General features: G+C 44.8%; 1 protein-coding gene across 9 annotated transcripts in view; it reads left to right on the top strand.

The window, feature by feature from the left end:
* Positions 1-19,237, top strand: part of SENP6 (SUMO specific peptidase 6) — a 191,784-nt gene that overhangs the window by 79,150 nt on the left and 93,397 nt on the right. For 7 of the 9 annotated variants that reach the window (XR_005595886.1, XM_039529204.1, XM_039529203.1 and 4 more), the window contains one exon: positions 9,138-9,239. The exons of 1 other annotated variant lie outside the window; for it this stretch is intronic. Coding sequence is in view for 6 of the 8 variants with exons in the window: in XM_039529204.1 (XP_039385138.1) it covers positions 9,138-9,239 (102 nt within the window). In the remaining 2 variants the exon portion in view is untranslated. Of the gene's footprint in view, positions 1-3,392; positions 3,609-9,137; positions 9,240-19,237 lie in introns of those variants that run through there. One more of the 9 variants, XM_039529209.1, reaches the window with a different exon arrangement.

Genomic DNA, 19,237 nt, shown 5'->3' with positions numbered 1-19,237 from the left:
TTCTCAGGAGACTGCATTGTTACCTGTGCTGATGAGCTCTGCATGGTCACCTGTGCTGGTGAGCTCTCCACGCTGGCCAAACAGGAAATGAAATTCAAAAGTTCGCGGGGCTTTTCCTGTCCACCTGGCCAGTGCATCCGCGTTCAGATGGCTTTCCAGAGCGGTCACAATGGTGCACTGTGGGATAGCTCCTGGAGGCCAATACCGTCGAATTGCGGCCAAACTAACCCTAATCCGACATGGCAATACCGATTTGAACGCTACTCCGCTTGTCGGGGAGGAGTACAGATATCGGTTTTAAGAGCCCTTTATATCGATATAAAGGGCTTCGTTGTGTGGACGGGTGCAGCGTAAAATTGGTTTAATGCTGCTAAATTCGGTATAAACGCGTAGTGTAGACCAGGCCTAACAAATTTATTTGAGCATAAGCTTTCGTGGGCTACAGCCCACTTCATCGGATGCCTAGAATGGAACATATAGTGAGGAGATAGACACATACAGAGAGCATGAAAAGGTGGGAGTTGTCATACCAACTCTAAGAGGCTAATTAATAAGAGAAAAAACTTTATACTATGTCTATTGCTTTTCCCTCATCCAGAAATCTTTCTTTGACAGGGTAACAAGCCATCAGGTTGAACACGATTTGTTCTTGAGAAATCCATGTTAACTCTTCCTTATCACCTTATTATCTTCTAGATGTTTGCGAATTGATTGCTTAATTATTTGCTCCATTATTGTTCAAGGTACAGAAGTTAAGCTGACTTGTCTGTAATTCCTCAGGTTGTCCTTATTTCAGTTTTTCACAGATTGGCACTATATTTTCCCTTTTCCAGTCGTCTGGAATCTCTCCTGTCTTCCATGACTTTTCAAAGATAATCGCTAATGGCTCAGATACTCCTCGAGTATTCTAGGATGCATTTCACCAGGTCCTGGTGACTTGAAAACATTTAACTTGTCTAAGTAATTTTTAACTGGTTCTTTTCCTATTTTAGCCTCTGATCCAACCTCATTTTCACTGACATTCACTTTGTTAGACATCCAATCACCACCAAGCCACTTGGTGAAAACCTGAAACAAATAAGTCATTAAGCACCTCTGCCATTTCCACATTTTTCTGTTGTCCCCCCCCCCCCCCTGAATAACGGGCCTACCCTGTCCTTAGTCTTCGCTGCTTGTAATGTATTTGTAGAATGTTTTCTTGTTACCTTTTAGACTCTAGCTAGTTTGATATCGTTTTGTGCCTTGGCCTTTCTGATTTTTTCCCTACATACTTGTCTTATTTGTTTATATTCATCCTTTGTAATTTTCTTTTTGTAGGACTTTTTTTTTTTTTTTTTTTTTTTTTTTTTTAAGATCATTGAAGATCTCCTGGCTAAGCCAGGGTGGTCTCTTGCCATACTTTCTATCTTTCCTACGCAGTGGGATAGTTTGCTTTTGTGCCCTTAATAATGTCTCTTTGAAGAACTGCCAGCTGTCTTCAATTGTTTTTCCCCTTAAACTTGCTTCCCATGGGATCTTACTTACCAACTCCTAGAGTTTTCTAAAGTCTGCTTTCTTGAAATCCATTGTCTTAATTTTGCTGTTCTTCTTCTTACGATTCCTTAGAATCATGAACTCTAGCATTTTATGATCACTTTCACCCAAGCTGCCTTCCACTTTCAAATTCTCAACCAGTTCCTCCCTCTTTGTCAAAATCAAATCTAGAACAGCCTCTCCCCTAGTAGCTTTCCCCACATTCTGAAATAAAAAATTGTCTCCAATACATTCCAAGAACTTGTTAGATAATTTGTGCCTTGCTGTGTTATTTTTCCCAACAGATATCTGAGTAGTTGAAGTCCCCCATCACCACCAAGTCCTGTGCTTTGGATGATTGTTAGTTGTTTAAAAAAAGCCTCATCCGCCTCTTCTTCCTAGTTAGGTGGTCTGTAGTAGACCCCTACCATGACATCACCCTTGTTTTTTACCCCTTTTATCCTTACCCAGAGACATTCAACAAGTCTGTCTCCTATTTCCATCTCCACCGCAGTCCAAGTGTGTACATTTTAAATATATAAGGCAACACCTCTTCCCTTTTTTTTCCGTTGCCTGTCATTCTTGAGCAATCTGTACCACATGATGCCAACTGTCATAGTAGTTTATTTACTAGCATTTCGAGTTCTTCCTGTTTATTCTCCATACTTCTCGCATTAGTATACAGACATCTAAGATACTGATTTTATTCCCCCCGCCTCCAGTTCTGTCTTGTCTCTTCTTTACCTCTGCTATAACAGCCCATGCTTCCCCCAAATTCTGACCCTTCTCCCAAGTTTCCATGTCTTTTACTTACCTGTGGACTTTGGTCACCTGCCCCCTTCAAATGTAGTTTAAAGCCTTCCTCACTAGACTAGCCAGTCTGTATCCAAATATGCTCTTCCCCTTCCTCAATAGGTGGACCCCATCTCTGCTTAGCAGGCCTTCTTGCTGGAATAGCATCTCGTAGTCAAGGAAGCCGAAGCCCTCCTGGTGACACCATCTTCGCAGCCAGGCATTCGCCTCCAGGATGCATCTATCTCTGCCTTGGCCCCGCCCCTTACCCTTTATTGGAATGATCGAAGAGAACACCACCTGCGCTCCCAACTCCTTCACCCTTACTCCCAGAGCCCTGTAGTCACTTGACCTGATTATAGGTGGAACTGGTAGCAAACTATACTTCACGTTGCCAAACACTTTCCATTGCAAGACCCTGTTTCAGTTGTTGTTTATAACAGCCATTTGGACTGTAATTTCCCATGCCGGGTGTGTGCCTTGAGCTTATTTTTTTTTTAATGTTTCAGCAAAATTGGTCCAGCTGTTTCTCAGAACAAAGTTAGGGAGAAATATATTATTTTGTCCATATTAAGTGCTTATGTCCATTTCATTGGGAAGTTTTAGCATCTCCATGCTTTAGAGCATGGTCTCAAAATTTGGCAGGGCTGTCATCCTGGTTTCAGTTGTGTGCCTTTTGTCATTCACATTAAAACCTGCCCGAATTGGCCAAGTGAATAGCCAATCCCAGAAACTGCAATTCACATATACTTAATAGAGACTTGTTAGTTTGGCAGTTAAATTGTCTGAAGATTCCATTTGCACTGAGCATGCTCAAGCCCAAGGCTACAGCTGCAAGGCAGGTGTTTCCCTGCAGTTGCTCTTGGTAGCCAGGAACCGTTGTAGTGCGAGGCACAGGAACTGAAAGCAAGGAGTCTGTGTACTCAGTGTTGTGTACACATCTGCCCTCCTTCTGCCAGGGATAACCTATTATACTACATTCAGATAGTTGTCTTGCCTAGGAAGGGTGTTTGACACCAACAGCTATTGATTTTGATTGGCTCTCAACTGCTGGCCCAGCTTCGTGTAACAATGGCTTTTCTACTCAGGGGCTTGCCAGTCAGGCAAGCAAGAGAGAGGTGTGGCTGGAGCTTCTCAGTTGTGTGCATGTCATGGAGGAGAGACCCTATTTACGAGTAGGATTCTTCTTTGTGTAGGAGGGACTGGGGATTAGGAGTAACTGTCACCAAATATCAGGAGTACTTGCAGAAGAAAGAAGGCAGGAGGGACTCTGCTTCCTGAAATACTTCAGAGTCACAGAAAGGGTAAGATCAGCCTAAGGGAGGGTGTATCTCAGGACTGCAGTTATTTTCAAAGATCTGTAACTCTAGAGTGCTTTGAGTAAAGTTTCTTTAGTTAAGAACGTCCATTGTTTCTGTTCTTGTTTTCTGCCCATATTGTCCTCATGTTCTCTATTCAAGATAATTAAGTCCCAGGCAGACTGCGAAGAGCTACAAAAGGATCTCTCAAAACTTGGGTGACTGGGCAACAAAATGGCAGATGAAATTCAGTCTTGATAAACGCAAAGTAATGCACATTGGAAAACATAATCCCAGCTATACATATAAAATGAATGTGGTCTAAATTAGCTGTTACCACTCAAGAAAGAGATCTTGGAGTCGTTGTGGCTAGTTCTTTGAAAACATCCACTCAGTGTGCAGTGACAGTCAAAAAAGTGAATGTTGGGAATCATTAAGATGGAGATAGATAATAAGACAGAAAATCTCATATTGCCTCTATATAAATCAATGGTACTCCCACATCTTGAATACTGTGTGCGGATGTGGTTGCCCCATCTCAAAAAGATATATTGGAAAAGGTTCAGAAAAGGGCAACAAAAATTATTAGGGGTATGGAACGGCTTCCATATGAGAAGAGATTAAGAAGACTGGGACTTTTCAGCTTGGAAAAGAGACCACTAAGTGGGGATATGATTGAGATCTATAAACTCATGACTGGTGTGGAGAAAGTAAATAAGGAAGTGTTATTTAGTTCTTCTCATAACAGGAACTAGTGGTCACCAAATGAAATTAATACGCAGCATGTTTAAAACAATCAAAAGGAAGTGTGTTTTCACACAATGCACAGTCAACCTGTGGAACTCTTTGCCAGAGGATGTTGTGAAGGCCAAGACTATAACAGGGTTCAAAAAAGAACTAGATAAATTCATGGAGGATAGGTCCATCGATGGCAATTAGCCAGGATGGGCAGGGATGGTGTTCCGAGCCTCTGTTTGCCAGAAGCCAGGAATGGGTGACAGGGAATGGATCACTTGATGATTACCTATTCTGTTCATTCCCTCTGGGGCACCTGGTTTTGACCACTGTTGGAAGACAGGATACTGGACTAGATGGACCTTTGGTCTGACCTAGTATGGCTGTTCTTACGTTCTTATGTTCAAAGGTCTTAAATTAGAAGCTTGGAGTGTCCGCATCTGAGGTGGAGCTATAAGGAGTGTGTGTGTAAGCAGCTGGGGAAGCTCACAGGTTTTAAGCAGTGATTTTTTTCGGGGGGATCTAGAGTGACTGCGTGGCAGTGCTCCATGGCCCAGGGACGGTCTCCTGACAAGAGTTCTGAGGCTGGGAGTATGCTGTATAGACTAGAACTAGAAGTAGTGATTAGATTCTACCCAGACCCAGCTAACTAGAATTTGGCAGCTGGGTCCACTTGCAACAGACTAGTGACTATGGCTGGGTTCTGGACCAGCTTGTAACAAATTGAGCCACTAATTAATAATGAACATAGTACAACTAAATTCAATAGCCTTGAGGGAGTAATTGTGCCAATTACTAGCACTGTACTGAACATTAGGAAGGTCTTTTAACCTTTTCCCTTTTTTTTTCTTAAGTTAAAAATGCATTGAAATCAAAAGTGAAATTAAAATCCTTACACATGAAACAGCAGCTATTTAAAGGTAGCACAATTCTTCCTGAACACATTCATATCGCTGAACTAAAAAGTAAGGCGGATCAAAAATCCAAAACAAAGAACACCTCTCTGTAACATACAAGGGTGCAATGTAGACTGAGCAGCTGTGTCACCCCTCCTCTCTAACCTGAGGTGCCCTTTACAATGCTTCCTGCTGTAGCCTTCAGCCTGGACTGCTCACAAACAGCCCCCAGCATGCAAGTCACTCAGCCAGCCAGCCACACGTTGGCTCTTACCAGCCTTGGCTATACTGAAGAGTGACCTAAACAGACTCCCAGTCTTAGATTTCCCCCCAAAAGTGTATGTCCTGTACTGGCCAGCCCTTTCCTGGACTTAATATAATACAAGTTTTTATATTAAGTTTGTATTGCTTCAGTAGAAATAATATGCACATAACATGACACCTCAAATGGAGTTTCCTAAACACTTCAGTTTAAGCACATTGGATTAGATAAAACAATAATACAAATATATTAACTACAGAGAGAATTTAAGTAACGAGGCATAAAAGTCAGAAATGGTTACAAGAAAATAAAGTTAAAATTCTGCCGGTGCCTAACTGAACAAATTTTCTCACCATATTCTTTCAGCAGTTTCTTAGGTCAGGATTTCTTAGGTCAGGAGCCCTTCTCCCAGAATTCAACAAATGCTTCCTTTGTTGCTTCTGGTGCCGTGAATGTGATGGGCGGGGAGAAAGAGGGTGTGCCTAGGGATATTTGTCCCTCCTTTTTATAGTGTGTGTCCCCCTCTTGAAAAACATGTCCTGCTGAGATTCAGGAGACCAAATGTATGTGGAAGGATGTCGCCTGCTGCTTTTTCATCACTGATTTGTTTCCCTTTCTGCTTGATGACTCTGTTTACTGCTTAAATGTAATTTAAGCAGAGCATACGTTCCCTTGTTTGAGACAGATCTGTCTGCCAACCTCAGTTTGGAATGCATTAATAGCACTATAAAGTGGAATCTTATAACTTCTCATAAAGTGTTGTCACACACATTTTATCAGGACAATGACTGTCAAATTATGTGTTTTCAAAAGATACCTCACAAGGCATACTTCGCACAAAGATTATTATGATGGTGTGTGAGGTGTGGACACAGGTACATTTTGTCATGCTGTCCCACCCCAGTGTTATGGCTACATGGCAAGGTATGATATGTTATTTAAGCCATAAAGTTACCCTTTATAAAATGGAAAAACATCCTAAGCGAAGCCAATAGAAAGGACCATATACTGTAGCAAATAAAATGTAAGATGGAAGTTAAGGGAAAAGAGAGGTTTTGAAGAGCAAATAGCCAAAGAAATAAAATATAGGGCTGCATGGGATCTGGATTTTTTTTTCTCTGTTCTGGAGCAGAACAAAACAAACAGTTCTCAAATCTTGTGCAAAACAAAATTCTGAAAATAATAATCACAGAACCCTTATTTTGGGTCAGTTGAAGTGTTTTGTTTAGAAAGTATAATATAAATCAAACTAATCTTGAAATAAAAATTGAAACCTTGTTTTGCATCATTTATAAAAACATTGTCAGGGTTTTGTTTAAAGAAAGTTTTGTTGGAAGAGGCACATTTTCTGATCTGCTCTAATAAAATACTTTAAGTGCATCACAAGGTGGAAGCCTATGTGAAAGAATGGGTGAGCCCCATTGCACTACCAGGGAGCAATTTATTTCAATATCATTTAATAATGATATTGACGTGAAGCAGCATAATTTCTTTTATCTGTCTTTACCACAAAAGCTATTGGGGGGAGATAGCTATCCCTGATTTCCTTTTTTCAAGTAAGGTATTGTCAGAGATTGACATGTCAAAAGAGGAGGTGCTATAATAAATTAATAGAAGTCTGGGGTCTGGGATGATTTCAAGGAATACAAAGCAGTGAGCCTTCCTACAGTATTTAGTAAATTGACTGAAAAAAACAGTGAAGATGAACAAAACGATAGGTATAAACCAGCATGAAAATTATGCATCTGTGAGAGTTCTTTGAGCATGTGAACCAAATAATAGATAAAGGGATACTAGTTGACATTTATTTGGACTTCGAAAAAGCCTTTGACAAAGTCCTTCATGAAGCTAAAAAGGAAAACCAAGTAGGCCTGGGAGAGAGGTAAACTACTGTGATGGATTAATACTGGTTAACAGATATAAAATGAAGAGTAGAAATAGCTGATCAGTTTTAAGTATGGCATAGGATAACAGTGGGGTGTTCAGAGGATTGATACTTGAATTGGTTGGTGTTCAATGTGTTAATGATTTGGAAAGGGAAGAGAATAGTGAGGTCAGACTTTTGCGGATTGCACAAAACTATTTAAGTCAAGATATGAGAAGAATCCTATATGAAAAGAAAAGGACCTAACAAAGCTAGGTAAATACTGATGATGTGTGGTGACTGATTACCTTGCATTAGTCAACAATGAACTTCATGTGTATATGGGAAGGAATAATTTGAACTACTCATTAATATTGATTTAGAATCTAATAATGTGAATCACACTGGAAAAAGAGCTGTTCATCACTGTGGACAACTCAATGAAAACCTCTACTCTTGATTTCCATTGCATATTGATTACTCATCATGCTAAGATTTATAAAGAGGGGGGAGAAAATACTAGAAAATATTATTCCATTATAAAATGTGGCGATTTTTCCCATATCATGAATGCCATGCTAAATTTTGGTAACTATATCTCAAAAAAAAATCATACCCAAGGTAGAAGGGCTCCAGAGATGAGCAAGTGATTAGTCAAGAAAAAACTTCCAAATGAGTGAGAGATTTGATTAGGACTGCTTTTAAAATAAATAAATAAATAAATAAAGTAGGAAGAAACATCAGACTTAAAACAGTGGTTCTCAAACTTTTATACTGGTGACCCCTTTCACATAGCAAGCCCCTAAGTGTGATGACCCCCCCCCCCATATAAATTAAAAACACTTGTTTGTATATTTAACAGTTAGAAACTCTGGAGGCAAAGCGGGACTTCGGGTGGAGGCTGACAGCTTGCGACCCACCCTGTATAATAATCTCACAACCCCCTGAGGGGTCTTGACCCCCAGTTTGAGAACCCCTGACTTAAAACAAAACAAAAATAAACAAAAAACCAACAAAATCAAAGGTATGAATGAAAATGAAGGCAGCTAAATTAAAAGTAAAAGGAAATATTTTTTTCCCCAATGCCTAATTAACTTGGGGAACTCATGGCCACAAAATACTTTTGAAACCAAGAGCGTATCAGCATTGAATAAAGGCTTATGTCAACATTCCTTTTATTTTATAATATCTAATATCTTAGCCAGCCACAAGCTCCCTCAGGTTAGGAAGAAATGTTCCTTTTTGGCAGAATATTCTATAATGGTCCATTATGCAGATTGTCCCTTCCTTTAAAGAGTCTGGTACTGGCCAATGTCAACAATAAGATGCTGAGCTGTTTTGGTATGGCATTTATGCCCCTAAAGGCACAGAGGTAGACTTCAGCACAGCCAGGATTAGAACTAGAGACATTGATTTCCGGTTCCGTGTACAGTACTTAATCTAGATGTTTTCTATTTTTTTGTTAGAAAATTTATTACATTTTCAAATTAGAGGTTTGTGACTGCAAAGGATTATAGAATATAATTGCAAAAGATTATAGCAGTGAGTCACAACAAGAAACCATGTGTGGTTTATGGTTTTGCAAGTCAGGAGAGGCTGAGAATCCTCACTTCTGACTATGCTGCTGCTTTTATCATACCAATTTAGTTACATAATTTGAGTATTATATTATTTTAGTTACTGATTAGCTTCATGACATTTCTTGGCTTGTTTCATTGTTTCAGCAGTTTTGTTAATCTTGTAACTTTTGTTTACCTTGCTTTCTATAATATTTACAGTGAAAATTCCCAGAATATAACTTGTCCAGGAACCGTAGTGCACGGTAGACGTTTTCACCATGCTCATGCGCAGATACCAATAGTAAAAACAGCAGCCCAAAGGTAAGACTGACACAACTTGGTTACTTCATTCTCGTGTCATCCCCTCACACTTTCCCACCTATGCATCTCATTTGTGGCAGTGGTTCAGAGTGCTATGTTGTTGGTTTTTTAAAAAGAATTTTCATACTGTCTTGTCTTCCCATGGTTGAGATTCGTACATAGTAGTCTTCATAGTCCCGAAAACGTTTTAACGTAAAAAGGGATGTGTGACATGATAGTGCTTTCTGGATCCTTTAATATCTGCCTTCACTAAATTGTGAAAGTCTCCAAAAGCTTACCTTATTAACCTTCATTGTAAATTAACCCTTCACTTTTTAAAAAAAAAGTTAATTTGACGGCATTTTGTGGAATCTAATCTTTCAACCAGAAAGTAGTTAACAGTGAAGCTATTTTTTTTAAAGGACATCAGAGCAGTTGTAAATAATGTACAATAGAATGTCACTTTACAAGAGGTTTTTTTATCGAACACTTTAACGGATAAAAATTCCAGTTTCTTCCCCCACTAGGCAACGATTCAGTAGTAAATGTGCTGAGATGTCATATTATTTACATTGCTTAAAAAATACAGCAGACTTAATTGTTCACTATGACATATAAGCCTTAAAAACAACAGCCATCAAAATAATAGGAAAAATACATGTCTTCAGTGGGACTGCTCATGAGCAAGGCTCTGCTTGTGTTTGTTTGCAGGAGTAGGGTCTTAGGGGATGAAAAGGGAAAGTATAAGTTAATGCAGTTAAATCTCTTACAAATTTTTGACCTTTAAAATTCAAATATTGAATTGAACATATGCATTGTGTTTTTTTGTTTGTTGGTAGTAGCACCCATTTTGCATGGGTTGAACGCTGTTAAAACAACCTTCCTAACCAGTAACTTTACCTTGTCTTTTTCATCTCTCCTTCCTCTCCCTCCTTTTTTAAAGTTGTGCTAACCACCAAAATCATTTTTTAATAATTGGAGATATACCAATCTCCTAGAACTGGAAGGGACCTTGAAAGGTCATCGAGTCCAGCCCCCTGCCTTCACTAGCAGGACCAATTTTTGCCCCAGATCCCTAAGTGGGCTCCTCAAGGATTGAACTCACAACCCTGGGTTTAGCAGGCCAATGCTCAAACCACTGAGCTATCCCTCCCCCTAGTTTTGTTGCAGGGAAGTGTCTGTGAGGAATCTCAAGGGATCTGCTAGGTCTGATATCTTAATAGTCTGTAACATAGTAAAAATCAAGTTAATGAAAAATGTAGAAGTTAAATTAGGAAGATTTACAAACATCAGCAAGGATCAAGAGAGTGACTTACATTATAAACATGAGCAGGAAATAACTAAAAGAGGTTCAAGTTGGAAAAAAATGCAAACTAATAGTACTTCTAAAGGGAAAACATTGTATGGACCCTCAGGAGAAGTTAGAAATCTGGGAAGAAATGATAGCAATAGAAAAGGTGATATAGTCGATTGCAAATTCATGCCTGACTTGCTAAGTGATAGCAGCACAAAACAAAAATATAACTTTTGGCTATGTAGGCAGAGGTCTCATGTCATAGACCTCATAGTCCCTCTGTATTCGGTCCTACTACAGGAGCAACAGGAATACTATGTTCAGGTCTGGGCTACTCAGTGCCATAAAGATATTGACTAATTGAAGAATGTTCAAAGAAAACATCAGAAGTTAGGGTGTTTGAAGGATTTTTGTCTTTATGAGTAAAGATGGAAAGAGCTAAATAATAGATCTGGTTAAGGGAATAAATGGTGGGGAATAATGTAGAAATTTGTAAGATGTAAACACTGAAAATGATGAGGTATAACAAGGTGTAATGAGATGAAATTAAAGGAAGACACCTTAAATAGAATATTAGGAGTAAGCGTCTTATGAGATGTTTGGCTGTCATAGTCTAAGGAAAATGGTGGAAATCCTGTTGCTTGGGACACTTAAAACTCTGCTGGACCAAAACAAACAACCATAGTAAATGTACAATAGGGAAAAACCTTGTGTTGGCTGGGAGATGGACTAGATAACCTAATAGGTTTCTTCCATCTCTAGATTCTAGTAGTACTTCAGAAAATTAAATAGTGGGGAATTGCTTTTATGAGGTCTTCCATGGTGATATTACTGTTGTATAATATGTTTTACATTCATCATGTATCGAAGTGCATGTACATACCACCTAAGTCACATCAGAAAAATGTGACCGACATCACTCCTTATTCCCTCTGGCAGGGCTGTCCCTAGGGGGGTGCAGGGCCTGGGATATTGGTGCCGAGTTTCTATCTGCTGGGGGGAGCTCCCCCCGGCTCCACCAAAGACCTGCCCCAACTCGACACCTGCCCTGCCTCTTCCCTGCCCAGTTCTGTCCCCTCCCTGGAGAGCGTTGCACCCTCGCTCCTCCCCCAGTACCTCCAGATGTTGTGAAACAGCTGGTCGGTGGTAGGCGCTGGGAGGGACAGGGAGGAAGGATGGGGGAGGTGCTGATCGGTGAGGCCAACAGGAGGTGCTGGGAGGATTGGGGGGGCTCCTCCTCACCCTGCTCGCTTGCCTCCCACCTTACTTCCTGGCCCGCCTCCTCACTAAGTGTGTGTGTGTGGGAGGGTGGGGGTGGGCGGGGTGGTCACCCTGATTTGTCGTACCCTAGGGACGGCTCTGCCTTCCAATACTGGTGAACATCCTTGAGACCACCAGGGATTCTCTATCATTGGAAATATTTAAATGAAAATTGCATCTTTTTCTAAAAGATGTGCCCTAATTCAAACAGGAATTCATTCAAGGGAGTCATACGGATTGTGGTATATAGTTCAGGCTGAATCAGTGTTTCCTTCTGTCCTTATAATTAGTCCACCAGTGCACAGCATATATGCATTTTATGTCTATGCCATTTTATCTTTTATTTGTTTTACAATTAATTAAAAAACAAACACCCCTGCCCCCCACAAAAAAACCAACATGCTCTTGAATATTTGAATGTGTTACAGAAATGTAAGAGTTAAAGAGGTGCTTTAAGAAGTTCTTCTGTCCGCCGTCTCTCCATTCCAATGCTATCATTTTATCTCTAAGTTCTTCTTCGAGTGATTGGTCATATGCATTCCAGTTAGGTGTGTGCGCGCCGCGTGCACGTTCATCGGAAGATTTTTACCCTCGCAACACTCGGTGGGTCGGCTGGGTGCCCCCTGGAGTGGCGCCGCTATGGCGCAGGATATATACCCCTGCCGACCCATCCGCCCCTCAGTTCCTTCTTACCCCCCGTGTCGGTCGTTGGAACAGTGGAGCTCGGCTTAGCTGACCTCCACTTCCCTAGCTACTCGTAGTTCTCTCGTTAATTCTTGTGTATACAGTTTAGATTTATATAGTTGTAGTTAACTTTATTTGTTAGTACTATAGTTAGTGTATATAGTTCACAAGGGTTCAGGGATTATCCCCTTCCCCGCACCCGGTGCCTGGGCCTATGCCCGGTTCACCGAGTTTTCAAAGCTCGGCCTGCCACGAGCCGATGCCGACAAGAGATCCCCACGACTCCTTTCTTAAGTGCTTCGGGGAATCTCACCTAACAGATAAGTGCCGCATTTGTAAGGCCTTTAAGCCGAGAACGAAGGGGGAGCGGGACTTTCGTCCCAAGCAGCTCCTGAGAGAGGCAGCTCTTACTCCTCAGCCCTCTGCACTGAGCGCTGGTCAGTCTTCAAGAAGTGCTCCCTCGGCACCGGATCGACGGTACCGCCAAGGCCTCTCGGCACCGGCCGTCATCGGCACCAACATCCGTTCGGCACCTATCCCTCTCCCCGAAGGTGAAGAGGCACAAGACTCCTGCGTCAGAGCCGCCTGCTCCGCAGTCCGAGCGCTATACCAAGTCGGACCACCCGGCACCGATACCTACCGTGGCACCGACAATATCGGCACCATCGATTCCGGCCACGCAAGAGCCGTTGAGTCCGGTGCCTGAAAGCTCCCCAGCGCGAACTGTGGTCGAGCTCACTATTCCCTCCACGCCGGAGACAGTTTCCACGGCGAGGGAGCTGATTGCAATGACAGCGTCTGCGCTGCCTCAACCCCCGGCACCGCCGGTGCGGTTTACATAGTCGATCGGCAAGCCTGCCTTGATCAGACCACCCTCTGTCGGCACCGCAGAGCGGCACCGTTCACAATCGCGGTCCCGCAGACGTTCTCGGTCCCGTCACCGATCGAGGTTCCGACGCCGCTCACAGTCTCCGCACCGTTCTCCATTTCGGTACCAGTAGTACTCGCGGCACCGGTCAGCGTCCCGTTCGCCGACCCGGTACACTCAGCACCAATCCAGCTCCCGGCACCGCTCCAGGCACCGGGACTCCCGTAGCCACTCCCGACATCGAACCTCGCAATCTCGGTCGACCGCCCGGCACCGCTTCCATGGCAGGTCCCGTTCTCGGTACCGGTATGCCTCCCGGTACCGATCCCTGGTGCCGCATCGAGCGACGTTAGTCAGAGAGGGAGACTCTACCAAGGGCTTTTCAGCTCCTCCAGGGCCATCCAGCCATGCATCAGTGTCGTCCCGCGCGGACACTTCATATGCGCAGTACTCTGTTTCCGATGTGCTCTCCAGAGTCTTCCAGGAGACCTATCAGTGGTCATTCTGGACACCTCGGGCGTACTAACAACGCTCCCACTTGGCCAGATACGTTAACCGAGTGGAAGATTTCCTACCACCCAGGAGAATCCTGTAGAACCGAGGCAGAACAACATAACTCGGATCGGTTTAGCCACGCAGCAGCCATGCTGTGAGGTGCAGGGATTACAAGTCTGGGTGGTGAAGCTTGTCGTGATCCTGCGTTATGGGGTCTGGGCAAAGAGGCAGGGGAATAGGGTTGGCTGCCGACAGGTGTAGCAACCTGGTGTACCAGTGCTGCCTGGGTTACGCTGGAGCGATCATGATCAGGTGCGCTCTGTTCCTGCGGAGTTTTAGCAGGACCCTGTGAACCAGCGGGAACGGTGGAAAAGCGTACAGCAGATGGCTCATCCACGGCATCAGAAAAACTTCCAAGATCGAGCCCGGGGAGAGGCCTTGGAATGAGGAGAACTTCTCTCTCTTTTCGTTCTTGTAAGAGCGAAGAGGGCTATGTGGGGAAAGTCCCACTTCCGGAAAACGGAATGGATAATGTCCGGAGGAAACGACCACTTGTGAGACAGGAAGGATCTGCTGAGGCGATCCGCCAGCTGAAATGCCTGGTATACAAGGCAGAATGCTCTCAGCTCTCGGACATTGATGTGTAAGGCCAGCTCTTGAGCCGACCGAAGGCCGTGAGTGCGAAACTGACCCAGGTGAGCACCCAGCCAAGAGATGGGGTGTCTGTCATGAGGGACCCCGAGGGGTGAATGGAACAGCATCCCTGGATACACCAGGGAGGGCGTCGACTCCCGGTCGGGGGAGCCTAGGATGCTCAGGGGGAACGAGACGACCATGAGTATGCTATCTCTGCCCGGGTGGTACACCAACGCGAGCCACGATTGAAGTGGACGGAGGCGAAGTCTGGCATGTTTGGTTACAAACGTGCAGACAGCCATGTGACTCAAGAAACGTAGGCAAGTGCAAGCCAAAGTTGTCGGGAAGGTCCGTAGACCTTGTACAATTGTTACCATCGCCTGAAACCGAGACTGAGGTAAGTAGGCTCTGGCGAGACTGGAGTCCAGGATGGCCCCAATGAATTCTATTCCCTGTGTGGGAATCAGAGTGGATTTTTCTATTGATCATCAGGCCTAGACACAGGAATAGGTTAGCGTCGATGCCCACATGACTGGTAACTTGGGCCCGGTGGTCCCTCGAATGAGCCAATCATCTAGATACAGAGAACGTGTATCCGACGGTGGCGAAGAAAGGCGGCGACTACAGCCATGCACTTTGAATACACTTGGGCTGTATAGAGGCCAAGCGGGAGGGCCGTAAACTGGAAATGATGATGGAAGGCCCCAAACCGGGGGTTACCTTCTGTGTGGAGTAGAAATGGCGACGTGAAAATTCGCGCCCTTCATATCGAGGGCGGCATACCAGTCTCCGGGATCCAAAGATGGGATGACTGTCCCCATGAGTACCATGCGGAACTTAGCTGTATCATGAACTTGTTGAGTTCCCACAGGTCTAGGATAGGTCTGAGACCTCCCTTCGCCTAGGGGATTAGGAATTAGTGGGAGTAGAACCCTTTGCCTCTTTCGTCCTTAGGTACCTCCTCTATAGCTCTGATGAAGAGGAGCGTCCGCACCTCTTGCAAGAGGAATCACTCGTGAGAGGGGTCCCTAAGAGGGACGAGGATGGGTAGGCTTTTGCCCCATTGGTGGTTAGAAGGACCCTAATTTTGGCTCCTTTGGGGTCCTGATTTACGCCTACGACCGCGTAAGCCACGCCCGCTGGCAAAGTCCTGTCTTTGTCTAGGCGCAGGGTAAGAGCGGTGAGGCTGGGGACGGAAAGGTCGGCGCTGAAGCACCGGCGTGTGCATGCTGAGAGAGAGCGCAAAGTGACCCTGCTGCCCTTTAGGCTTTGCAGCCTAGGGCCAGTTTTTTCAGAGAAGAGGCCTTTGCCATTGAAGGGCAAGTCCTGAATAGTGTGCAGCAGCTGTGAGGGAAGGCTCGATAACTGGAACCATGAAATGCGCCTCGTGGCAACACCCGAGGCCAGAGAAGTGGCAGCGGAGTCAGCTGCATCCAACAAGGCCTGGAGGGAAGCTCTCGCCAGCTTCTTCCTTTGCTCCAGGAGGGCATCAAACTCTTGACGGGAGTTCTGAAGAACCGACTCTGTCAATTTGCCCACCGCCACCCATAGTAGTGGCTAAGCAGGGCTTGCTGGCTTGCTACACGAAGTTGCAGGGCCCCCGCCGAGTACATCTTACGGCCCAGTAAGACCATTCGCCTAGCCTCCTTGGATTTAGGGGCTGGTGTCTGCTGGCCATGGCGTTCCGTCCCATTGAGGGACTGGACGACAGGGGAGCGGGGGGGGGGGGAGAGATGTACATATAGGTACTCGTACCCCCTGGAGGATACCAGGTACTTGCGTTTCGATTAGAGGAGGGCCCTAGGAGTATGTTCCTGCCCCCGCCTCATCTTGTGAGGAGGAAGAAGAAAGGCCAGGGACAAGCGGGTCCTGTGTGGGCTCGCACTCCTGGACGACCTCCTGATCCGGTGGGATCTGGGAGCCCGGTGGCTGAACCGGGGCTTGCTCTGTACCGGTCAGAGGGGGACGGCTAATTGTCGCCTCTGGCACCCAGTGCTCCGACGGAACAGAGCGAGATGGAACGTATCTGGCCAAGTGGGAGCGCTTCTCCTGCTGCTACGAAATGCACAATGTTTCTCCCGCCGAGGTCCTGATCCATTCCATCTTGGACTACCTCTGGTCTTTCAAACGGCAGCGCCTGGCGCGGCCATCATTAAGGGTACACTTGGCAGCCATCTCTACCTTCCACCCAGCGGAGAGTGGCCGCTCTGTATTCTTACACCTTGTGGTTTCTAGGTTCCTCAAGGGCTTGGTGCGTTTATACCCCCCCCAGTTGGCCCCCGCCAAAACCTGGGTCTTCAACCTGGTTCTAACCAGTTTTATGACTGCCCCATTCGAGCCACTGACAACATGCTCGCTGGTATACCTGTCCTGGAAGACAGTTTTCCTTGTAGCCTTTCCATTGGCCAGACGAGTCTCCGAGCTTCAGGCTCTCACGATGGACTCACGGTATACTGTGTTCCTTAAGGACAAGGGCAGTTGTTACCACGTCCGACCTTCCTCCCTAAGGTGGTGTCGGCCTCTCATATCAACCAGGATATCTTCCTTCCAGTCTTCTTTCCGAAGCCACACTCATTGCAAGGAAAGCAACAATTGCCCTCCCTAGACATCGGTAGGGCGTCCGCAATCTATATCGAGTGGACAAAACCCTTTCGTAACGCCCCAAATCTTCGCCGTACTGGCATATCGGACGAAGGGCATACTTGTCTCCTCCTAGAGGATTTCATCTTCGATGACGTCGTGCATCCGCACCTCCTCTGTTTTGGCCCATGTTCCATAGAGCCACCTTTCTGCACATTCCACCAGGGCTCAGGGGTCTCTGCTGCCTTCCTGGCTCACATACCCTTTCAGGGGATGTGTCATGCAACTACCTGGTCCTCGGTCCACACCTTTGTCTCATTGGTCCAAGAGTCCAGAGATGATGCAGCCTTCGGCTCAGCAGTTTTGCATTCTGCAACATCTAACTCCAACCCCACCGCCTACGTAAGGCTTGGGAATCACCTAACTGGAATGCATATGAGCAATCACTCGAAGAAGAAAAGACGGTTACTCACCGTTGTAACTGTTGTTCTTCGAGATGTGTTGCTCATATCCATTCCAGACCCACCCTCCTTCCCCACTGTCGGAGTAGCCGGCAAGAAGGAACTGAGGGGCGGATGGGTTGGCAGGGGTATATATCCTGCGCCATAGCGGCGCCACTCCAGGGGGCGCCCAGCCGACCCACCGAGTGTTGCTAGGGTAAAAATCTTCCGACGAACGTGCACGCGGCGCGCACACACCTAACTGGAATGGATATGAGCAACACATCTCGAAGAACAACAGTTACAACGGTGAGTAACCGTCTTTTTCACAGATTTACAATGTTGCCTTGTGAGTGCTTCCTTCCATAGCTGTCCTTATTCCTCTGTTGTTGTTCTGTGAATAATTCAGTTCACTTCTGATTGATGTGGTTGTCACACCCCTTTTTCCATCTCATCTTGTTTGTTTTTCTTTTGCTCCTAACCCATGTATAACATGGCTGACTAAATGGTGTGATTAAGTAAGGCGACCAAGGAGTGTTTTTAAGGCAATGCCACGCCATAGAGGCACCGCAATACAAGGGAAAGTTCTGTGGCTCTAATTTTGTGTTCTACACACTGTTTCTGCCCCCACTCGGAGTTGTATTGCTGAAGATCCTCCTCCCTACATAAATGCGCTGTCACAGGTCCTCTGTCCCCCTGGTACTAGCAGGCATGGCAATATAGGGGTCTGCTCCCCTCCTCTCTTCCACTCTCCTTAGAGGCACAAGTAGCAGAACGGGGCTGGAGGAGCCTCCTCCAGTAATTAACCTAGAAATCAGGATATGTCTGTTTATGTGGGTGGGTGGGCCAAGTCCACTTGACTTTTTGTTCCTGCCACATGCAGTTTTCTGATTGGGGATGGAGCAGTGGGAGAGGGGAACCCCCAGAGGTGCTGGTCTTAAAATGAATGCCCCACTGAGAGACATGGAGCAATTCAAAACACTCATGCTATTTCAGTTGGCTGAAGAAAGACAAAGATCAGTTAACTCAGGTCAGATTAATGAAAGCAGTGACGACATATCTATAAAAGTCACTAGAACATTTTTAAAAGTAAACAAGGACACGTCACAGTGTACTTTCTTGGATTCTTTAGTATCCACCTTAATTTAATTGAGGTTTTCTAAAATATACCCTGTTAAACTTTAGGTCGGTGCCTAGGGATGGTTTCACAATATAGTGCCTGTACTCTAATCCTGGTCCTGATGTGACATCAGACTTCTCATCCAGTCTTATGTTGCCAACTACAGACATAGGTTGAAGCAAAATTAGCTCATTTGTATGTGCACTTTTGCAAAATTAATTGACACACCAGCAGATTAGCTATTTAAATAATTTGATTTTAGTGAGCTTTGATTTTTTTATGCATATCCAAAAATTATATTTCAAGTCAATTTCTTATTGGTGCTATTTGCCTTCACTTGTACTAAATAACAGGCAAATGGTTGCAGGCTGAAAATTGTTTGTAACAGCCAGGAAATAATGTCATACTTTCTTGAGTGATGATTGGCTCCAACATACTTTAATAACCATGTAACCCGACTGATTGATTTATCATTGGCATCTAAGGCTCGAATTTTCAAAGGAGCTTTAGGGTATGTCCACACTGCAAAAACGAAACAAAAAGCCCCTGAGGCATTGAGTCTCAGAACCTGGGTCAGTTGACTCTGGTTTGGACTGTGGAGCTAAGAATAGCAGTGTTAGCTATTCCAGCCTGGGTGGTGAA

Source organism: Mauremys reevesii, linkage group 3, assembly GCF_016161935.1.
Source record: "Mauremys reevesii isolate NIE-2019 linkage group 3, ASM1616193v1, whole genome shotgun sequence".
In the NCBI taxonomy this organism is placed as follows: domain Eukaryota; kingdom Metazoa; phylum Chordata; order Testudines; family Geoemydidae; genus Mauremys; species Mauremys reevesii.
This window is presented reverse-complemented; position numbering and strand designations above follow the sequence as displayed.